General features: G+C 37.6%; 1 protein-coding gene across 2 annotated transcripts; it reads left to right on the forward strand.

Moving 5' to 3' along the window:
- The first annotated feature begins 148 nt into the window (after positions 1 to 148).
- On the forward strand, positions 149 to 9737 carry rab36 (RAB36, member RAS oncogene family). 2 transcript variants are annotated; one of them, XM_052117365.1, is made up of 11 exons: positions 149 to 297; positions 2289 to 2377; positions 6007 to 6098; positions 6884 to 6958; positions 7137 to 7238; positions 7345 to 7409; positions 8115 to 8166; positions 8283 to 8364; positions 8452 to 8542; positions 8820 to 8936; positions 9107 to 9737. In XM_052117365.1, exons 1-11 carry the CDS (start codon positions 204 to 206, stop codon positions 9160 to 9162), a joined length of 915 nt encoding a protein of 304 aa, XP_051973325.1. In that variant the 5' UTR covers positions 149 to 203; the 3' UTR covers positions 9163 to 9737. The 2 variants fall into 2 exon arrangements, with proteins under 2 accessions (XP_051973325.1, XP_051973326.1); XM_052117366.1 differs by lacking the exon at positions 149 to 297 and adding an exon at positions 1757 to 1825.
- The last annotated feature ends 358 nt before the right edge of the window (positions 9738 to 10095 follow it).

A 10095-nucleotide genomic window follows, 5' to 3' on the forward strand; every position in this document is an offset into this window, starting at 1 on the left:
CTATTTATTACTTTCACTATAGTAGCCTATACACAACATATATGTTATATAACAACTTACAAGCAAATTAACATGGGCACTTTAACTAAATGGCGCGCAATCAGAATATGCGTAATTTACGTTGCGTAATTTACGTTGCGTAACCGTACGTTCACACCAGAGGCGGCAAGAGCGTCAAATCGACCGGAAGTCATTCATTTTCAATGACATCCAGCGTCTCTCCGCGGCGAGAAGCGGCGCGGCGAGTCTTGGGCGGCGTGGGCGTCAGATGGAAGTTCAAGTGCAGTCAACATTATGGTAATGAGCTGTGACGCGGTTCGGCGGCAACCTATTGGAATATAGAAGTGCTCCGCTCTAGCGAAGTCTAGAGAACACAACCGTGTAAACTTTGGTTCCCACCAAGCATTCGTTCCGAAGATAAAATGGAGGAGAAACGAATTATTGCCGTGACAGGTTTCCCTGTAATATATGACCAAGACCACAGTTATTACTACAAATGTATTTTATTTTTTATAACAAACAGTTATAATTTTAATAACTTACTGCCATCGATCGATTAATTATTTTCACATTTTAAAGAGTACATGAGGATATACGCTACTTGTGATAGGTCGGCAAAAAGTAAATGGTCGACATGTCTGGATGTTTAAATTGCGGCCCCTTTAAATATAGTAAACAAAACAAAGCATTCTGAACAAACGTTGCCGCCTATTTCAACTACGTCAGAGCGTCCACGAGCGTCCTTGAGCGTCGAAGGCAGGGCAGCCAGAGCGAATTTTGACACTCTCGCCGCTTCTGGTGTGAACGTACAGTAACTTGCGCTGTGAATGCGCCGTAAGAAACACACTACAAGCAATAACCTTTCAAGGAAAATGAATACGTTTATAAAGCATGAAGAATTCAGAGTAATAGGCTAGTTATATGTTTGATACGTTTTTAAATTAGAAAATGTTTATGAAGTGTTTTCCCTAAATGTTTGAATATTTGATTAAAGTTTATTCTGTTGCAGTTTGACACAGGTTTTTGTCCATTTTGCACATCGTCATCAACTAAAGGTTTTATTTTCGACAGACTAAAATGGACAAAAACTAATGAATATGAGACGACGAAATGTTGAATAATTTTAAAGGACATTTTCGTCAAAAGACTAAAACTATGACTAAAACAAAAAACTGTGAAAAATAAACACTGCCCGGTGGCTTGGATGCAGCATCATTTAATTGTAGAAATGTCGTGTTCACAGACAGCCATGATTACTTTAATCAATGAGTGAAAGTGTCAAATAACAGGACAGTTACTGAGCTCAAGTAAGTAGGATTCGGCTGGTCATGTGATTCTAACATGGCAGCCCCCATGTGTGGACACACTCCATGTAGAATAAAACAGCTTTTATAAGATTACAGATATGTCTTAATTTTAATGTGAATTTCCTGCAAAATTACAATAAATGTTTTTCATATGTTTAATGAGGAAACAATTACTGAGTGCACCTTTAAAAAACCTAACCTGAAATCTATATAAAATTCAATAAAACATAAATTTTTATCATACAATAACATATATAATACAGTATGTTACTGTATGGTATATATCCTCCCCAAAAGCATTTGAATATACATAATAAAAGAATATCTGTTGTCTCGACTCGACATCTCAACAAAAAATTAAAAAAAATAAATGTACTCGTTGCCTTAGCGGCGTAGCTCCTGCATCACGTGACAGCGGGCTCCGGCTCGTGGTTGCTATGGAGATGACGGCAGAATTTGATGCAGTACGTCAGTGCGCGTTCGGCAGGAATCAGAAAGACTGCGCTACGGGAATATACGTGAGTTTACGCCTGAACATGATATTCATTTTATACAAATTCAACAGTACACATCCTAGTAGGATACAACGATTATTAGAGATGTTTTTAAAACGAAGTTTCCTTTTTATAAAGAGCCAAATACGCCGTTAGGGCACTGTGTTTTGTGGCAATTCCCGTTCATTAAATATTGTGCTACTGTTTCATGGTAACTTATTTAACCTTAATTCAACTTCTGCATGTACTATGAGGTAAAGAGCTGTGTTAAAAGATATCTGCTAGCATATCTAAAAATATCTTTAAAAACACACTACAGAGTAATTTGAGCAATGTTATTAACAGCTTGACTTTCTGATTAAGTATACTCTATATAGACATTATATTCATCATAAAGTATTTACAGTATGTGGATGGAAATGTACAGAATAAACACATAGGTTAGGCTTATCTGGTTATGCTGACAAAGTATGTGCGTGTCTTTTAGGCAAGAGGTTCCCCGGACAACCTGCTGACAATACAATGCATTTCGCCCCTCCTGTCAGCAGAGACAGGGTCATATCTAAATTTCCCAAGGTACACATCATTCTAAAGTCACATAATGTTCATAATAGATCATTCCACATTTCTTAAATGTATATTTTCTGCAACATGTCTTATTTGCCTTGATATGCATCCATCTGCTGAATATTTATATCATGGAAGGGGCTAAAAGATGTTGATTTAAAACAGTTAAATCATCCAGCATGAAGCATGTTGCATCTCATGCTACAGGACATTCGGCAAACATCCTGTAACTGAACCAAGTGAAGTAGATTACGTTTTTGAGAATGCGTGACATCCAAAGAGGGGCCTCACCTGTAGACTGATGCTTACAGGATCACAGGACTTCTGAAGAAATACAAATAAATGTTTCATTTAGATGCTTATGTGTTCAATTTGTTTCTTCATTATTGATGTCATGTGGGGATTTAATGTCAACATGAAATCAAAACTGCTTCTATTTACTGCTTTATCCTCCTGTGACCCTGCGTCCGTCATGTGTGGACATTACGTTTTTGTTTCGCTATAGGCTATGGATATATGACTGATCTCAGTTTAGAAGAATCTGGGCTGTCATTAAAGGGTTAAACGTTTGAAGGATGGAGTCAGGTGACAAAACAACATGGTGCCGATCTCAGCTGAGTTTGTTTTTGGGAGAAACAGCAACAAAACTACATCTCTTAAGAAAACTCATTATGTTTTTACATTTAAATCTGAGTCAAAAAATTAAAGGGGTCATGACATGGGTTTTTTTTTATTGTATTATTATGTTCCCTTAGGTGCAATTATAGTATTAATATATTTTTTTTAAGAAAAACTTTTAAAATCTAGTGATTTATGACCTTTTCCCACCCTGTTTCTCATCCTCTGATTCAAACAGTCTGTTTTGGGGGCGTTTTCCATTTAAGACTTTAGTGTTAACGCCCACTGTTATGATTGGCTAACGTCAGTGCCTATGTATCAATTATTGACGCCCCAGCCAGAACAATATGCAAGTAAACTAAGTAAAAACACTGTGATTATTCATAATGAATGAAATTGTGCTTTAAAAAGTATTTTAAAGTTTAAAATAGATTACTTACAATTTAGCGTCGTCGTTGTTCCCAGAATAGTCGGCACGGACTTATCTTTGAGCAACAGTTTTCTGGCAAAGCCAGCATCATATTGAGATTTGTTCTCAAAACAGTCATCCTTAAAATGTACAGAACAAACGCTCAAGTTAACACTTAACTGGGACGTCCGCAAAAAATAAACTGCATCCATTTTTCCCTGACGTCTGGATCTTTCGGCAGCTTATTCAGAGGTTTTGTTTGACCACAGCCAGGAACAGCACATCTGTGTGGCATCGTAATTTTCCTGTGCACAAGTAGTCTCTGTCAGAGCTCGCTGTCCATCGACTGAACACTTGTGAGGCGCACGGCGATACTGAAATGAGCGTAGTTGTCTTGCGCTTAAAGCGTAGTTATCTTGTGCTGGAGGCGGTCATATGCAAACGCTGGTACGTCACTTCTAACCGTCACGTCACTTCTAACCATGAATCCAGAACGAGCTGTATTTTGAGCTTGATTAAATAAATGATTCGTTTAGAATGGGGAGGACGTCTTAAAATATTAAACTTGCAGGACGTTTTAATGATACAAAGACCTCTTATATACCAAAAGATCAAGGCAAATTTGGTTTCTCACGTCATGACCCCTTTAAAGCCTCTAGTTTCATCCAATCTGCCATTTTAAATATTTTATCGATTTATCATAAAATGGCACACTGTTAAACACAATGACCACGTATGTGGACTATAGGCTCAGTTTCCTTAAAATATCCTATATTTACTGTGCATTATCACATTGAGACTCAATTGATGCATCCAAAAGCTGGAACATGTTGCTTTCAGAGGCTTTATATGGAGTTAGGATGAAAATAAGGTGCATTTCAAACTGTTCTGAGACCAGTGCAGACAGACAGCACACTGGAGGCTTACTTAAGTTATTTACTAATTAGGGAGCAAGGGAGCCTATAGCTTTCCAGGCAGCCAAGTGCATTCACTTCTGACATCTGGACAAAAGTTCAGTTTCAGGCTGCACATGATGTTTGGACTACTTAACATGTTTGGCAGACATGGTACAATGTTAAACAGTACTTAGATTCAGAATGTATAACGTCTAATTCAATTTTAACATGGTTGGCAGTGATTGGATGATGCTGGCCAATACTTTGAATCAAAAAGTAATTTGATTTCTGATGTAATGTATGTCGTAACGTCTCAAAAACATGACTAACCAAAATCTTTCTATAGCATGGTATTATTTAAAATTTCACAAATTAGTCCTGCTGTCCACATATGAGGACATACATTTTTAGGAAAACTATTTGGTCTTTCTTATGGCCTACTAGTTACAAATCAAAAAGGGGAATGGAAAATTCACACAGGAGTCACACTCGAGTCTCAGGAGGATATATATATATATATATATATATATATATGTATATGTATATATATTTACACACTGATATGTCACAATATTAAAACCACTACCGGGTAAAGTGAATAACATTGATTATCTCGTTACAATGGCACCTGTCAAGGGATGGGATATATTAGGCCGCAAGTGAACAGTCGGTTCTTCAATTTCATGTGTTGGAAGCAGGAAAAATGGGCAAGTGTAAGGATCTGAGAGATTTCACAAGGGCTAAATTGTGATGGCTAGACGACTGGGTCAGAGCATCTCCAAAACAGCAGGTCTTCTGGGGTGTTCCTGGTATACATTGGTTAGTACGTAACAAAAGTGAACCAAAGAAGGACAACTGGTGAACCGGCAACAAGGTCATGGGCGCCCAAGGCTCATTGATGCGTGTGGGGAGTGAAGGCTAGCCTGTCTGGTCCGATCCCACAGAAAAGCTACGGTAGCAAAAATTGCTGAAAAACTTAATGCTGACCATGATAGAAAGGTGTCAAAACAAAAGTGCATCGTAGCGTGCTGCGTATGGGGCTGCATAGCCACAGACCGATCAGAATGCCCATGCTGAGCCCTGTCCACCACCGAAAGCTCCTACAATGGGCACGTGAGTGTCAGAACTGGACGGTGGAGCAATAGAAGAAGATGGCCTGGTCTGATGAATCATGTTTTCTTTTAGATCATGTGGATGGCCGGGTGCGTCATTTACCAGGGGAAGAGATGACAGCAGGATGCACCATGGGAAGAAGGCAGGCTGGCGGAGGCAGTGTGATGCTCTGGGCAATGTTCTGCTGGGAAACCTGGCATTCATGTGGATGTTACTTTGACACATACCACCTACCTAAAGATTGTTGTAGACCACGTTCACCCCTTCATGGCAACAGTGTTCTCTGATGTCAATGGTCTCTTTAAGCAGGATAATGTGCCCAGTCACACTGCAAAAAGGGTTCAGGATTGAGCATCTATGGGATGTGCTGGACCAACAAGTCCAATCTATGGAGGCCCCACCTCACATGTCTTGGTGCCAGATACCACAGGACACCTTCAGATGTCCATGCCTTGAAGGGTCAGAACTGTTTTGGCAGCATGAGGGGGATTTAAACTATAATTGTCTTGTAATTGTTGTTGTTCATGTTCAGAAGAGTTGTTCATTCAGCATTTATTAGTTCTTATTTTATTAGTAGCCTTAACTGTTCTTTTATTCTCTAGTGTTATAATCCACAAGCTTGCCTACAGATGAAGGATGACTGGAATTCCAAAGCCAAGCTGGCTTGCAAAGACAGGGCTGCTCGCCTACAAGAGTAGGTTATCAGATGAGTATATTGGTAAATTATATATGGCAGAGGCTATATGCACTAAGTGCAAATAGTGATAGATGCTATTTACACCCCTATATAAATACTACCGTACAATAAAGGGCTTCGCTGCAGTGTGTTTATTAGATTTATTTAGAATCAGACAGACACCCTACACAAACTCCTTACCCTAAACCTAACCCTAGCCTTCACTTACAAAAATTAACTATGATTTTACTACAGTAACCATGGGATAACCATGGTAATTTGTGGTAAAATCATAGCAAACCACAATATTAAACATGGTTACTATATTAACACCATATTGTGTACAATATTGTAGTAACACCATGATTAATTGCATCAAAACTACGGCTTCCACAACATGGTTACTACAATATTACTATAGCAAACCCATTGTATATAGTACTCCCTGACATTCACTGTGACAAAAATATTAAGACTGGAGTCAGGAAACAGGATGGGAAATGTGGGACAAATGGTGGAATCTTAACACGGTCATCTGCATGGAAAAATATCGACACCACCGTTACACCCCACACTAATGCAGCAAAAGAAGTGAGTGCAGTTTGTCTTCAATATGTGTGTTTCTACTAGACTATTGGAGAGCAAACAGATGCACTGTCTGGCAGGTGCTATTTACACTTAGTGCAAATATTCACTCTGATTATATATTGATCAAATATACAGTATATATGCCACATAAAACAAGGCAAATATTAAAAAAAAATTTTTTTATTATGTTTGTTCCATTTTTAATTATTTTGTAGATATGACAGGCTTAAGATGTCGAAAGCAGTAGTGGTTGGAGACCTCAATGTGGGAAAGACATGCTTAATTAACAGGTAAAGTTTATTGATTTCCTTTCCACACTAATAAAACATTGTGAAACTCTTTAGGAGTTTGTCAATTAAAATAGAGGCAAACATTTTAAGTTGTCAGCAGGTTTTCACCGCCCCTGTGTGATTTAATGTCGCCTGTTTAATGTAGATTGAAGCCCATTACGATTCTTGTATATTGTAGGTTCTGTAAAGATGTCTTTGAGAGAGACTACAAGGCTACTATTGGGGTTGACTTTGAAATCGAGAGGTTTGAACTGTCTGGGCTGCCATATTCTCTTCAAATGTGAGTAATGATGTTTCTGAATTACACATTAGCTTAAAGGACAAGCAACCAATCTTATCCTGACAATGTTAGTTGTTTGATATTTGATTTTGCACATGCTACATAGATGGGACACTGCAGGCCAGGAAAAGTTCAAATGCATCGCATCAGCATACTACAGAGGGGCTCAGGGTAGGTAGTGTAGGTCCATTCTTAAAGTTATAGTTCACTCAAAAATGAAAATTATCTTTAATTTACCTCATGCCATTCCAGATGTGTATGACTTTCTTTCTTCTGATAAACACAAAAAAAGATTTTTAGAAGAATATTTCAGATCTGTATGTCCATACAATGCAATTATATGGTGGCCAGAACTCTGACGGTCCAAAAAGCATATAAAGGCTGCATAAAAGTAATCCATAAAACTCCAGTTGTTAAATCCATATCTTCAGAAGTGATTCAGAAGTGTGGTGATATGCACAAAGAATTCAAATCGACCAAAAACAAAAGAAGAATACAGTGAAAGTGGAGATTTATAGTAAATAAGGACTTCAATATTGATCTGTTTCTCAACCAAATCAATCATAGCACTTCTGAAGGTATAGATTTAAGCACTGGAGTCGTATGGATTATTTTATGCTACCTTTACTGTATGTGCTTTTTGGACCTGCAAAGTTCTGGTCACCTTTCACTTGAATTGCATGGACCTACAGAGCTGAAATATTCTTTGATATATCTTTATTTGTGTTCAGCAGAGGAAAGAAAGTCATACACATCTGGGACGGAATGAGGGCGAGTAAATTAAGATAATTTTCCATTTTGGGTGAACTATCCCTTTAAAACTGAAGATACGACAGTTCAAACCTCTATATAATCATTTCTGTTTTTGCTTTAAAGTTATCATTACTGTTTTCGACATGGCAGATATCAAGACCTTGGAACACACACGGTAAGTAAAGTCTTGATAGAAGTGGAAATGTCTCAAGCATTTTGAATGCCTGTCAAAATGTCTCAAGCATTTTGAATGCCCCCCCCCGGAATAGTAATATGTATTGTGTTTCTCAGGCAATGGTTACTGGATGCTCTGAATGAAAATGAACCAAACTCTTGTTTTGTTTTCTTGGTTGGCACAAAAAGAGACCTCCTGGTGAGAATGATTGCCCACACACACATGCACATGTACACTCACAACTTGTAAAAGCTATTGAAAGGTCCCCGCTGTCTTTATCTGAAGTCTGCAGAAGAGTGCCAGAGAACTGAGAGAGATGCCATACAAATGGCAGCTGAGATGAAGGCTGAGTTCTGGTCGTTGTCATCAAAAACAGGTACAATCTGTAAGGCTACAATGATACAAATGTGAATATCAATGTACCTGTTGATGGTTATGTCAGTTCACATTTTATTTGAAAACAGTTAGACTTTAGCTGTGGGGCTAGGGTGGACATTGGCCCTATATTTCTTTAAAGATACACCCCCTCCCCCAACGATCAAGGGGCACTTGACCCACTAAAGATTGTATACAAGTTCCGTTCTTGCAAGAAGTTCAAGATTGTTTCTATGTGGAACTACCATGTAACTATTACTACATTGGTTTTTCCATAGGGGAGAATGTGCAGGAGTTTTTCTTTCGTGTGGCAGCTCTGGCCTTTGAAGATACCATTCTGAAAGACCTGGAGACAGAAAACAGCACCGCTCAGATCGGAGATGGAAGCATTCTGAGTAAGTGATTACACTTTAAAATCCTTATACAGAGATGGTTAGAAAAACATTGGAAGGTGGGGAAATGAAATATGAAGGTATTGTTAGGTACAAGATAAAGAAGATTAAAAGGAAAAGTTTGTTAGAAAGTAACATGCCCGCTAAATAGCAATATGGCTTTGTTATTTCAGATAATAAAGCAATGGAGGATGCTCAAGCAAAGCTAATGAAGAAATCCTGCTGTTGACCCTCAAGGAATTTTAAGGGTTGAAGAGGAAAAAGTAACTAGTGTGCTAATGATAGGAAGGAACCGAAGAAATATGTAACATAGTGGACAAAGGGAATTGTTTTCCTGACATAACCAACCTCTAAGTTGGTTCATCACTAATTTACTGCATATTGTTCATCCTCTCTGAGAGTGACCAGAAGAGAACAGCATTAAAAATTTAGACTGATTGCACAAGCAACAAATTATGATTCAGACTGTAGTATTAATGTCAGTATTGTGTAATGTTGCATAAATCACTGCCATTTGATGGTTATATTATGTTATATATCAAAGTTTTGTTTCATTTTTCATTTTTTTTTTTTGCCATATAAATAAATGCAAATCATAATTAAGCACAGCACATGAAATTGTTGATCAGTATTTGTGTATCCTAGCTCGAGAAAAATATGTAGAACAACGATAGAATAAAAACATGCTGAATGTGTGGAAAGATGTACAATGTAAAATCTTATGATTCATCATTGATTATAAAGTGTAACACATGGTGGCATAGTATATTTATTATTTGCAGCTTTTTCTACAAATAAAGTAAAATACCATACCATATATAGTATGTTAAATGGCAAGATATTTTACTTTAAATTGGTAGTTTTGGTGTAGGCTGAAAAAAATATTATGTTGGCTTGAGAAAGCCAGTATTCTGTCCTACTTAGAGGTGTACTTCGAAACTTTTGTCTTTGAGTCATCTTGGACTTACACTGACACCTATCGGCTTGGATGCATTATTATTTAAAATCAATAGTTTTCAGTTTCAAAAATGTAGTTGTAGAAATATTTATTTGTAGAATTGTAGAATGTAGTATTCACAGTCAGCCATTAGTACTTTAATCAATGAGTAAAAGTGTCAAATAACAGGACAGTTACTGAGGTGGTATTCGGCTGGTCATGTGA

This window comes from Xyrauchen texanus, chromosome 44 (assembly GCF_025860055.1).
Source record: "Xyrauchen texanus isolate HMW12.3.18 chromosome 44, RBS_HiC_50CHRs, whole genome shotgun sequence".
Classification (NCBI taxonomy): Eukaryota; Metazoa; Chordata; class Actinopteri; order Cypriniformes; family Catostomidae; genus Xyrauchen; species Xyrauchen texanus.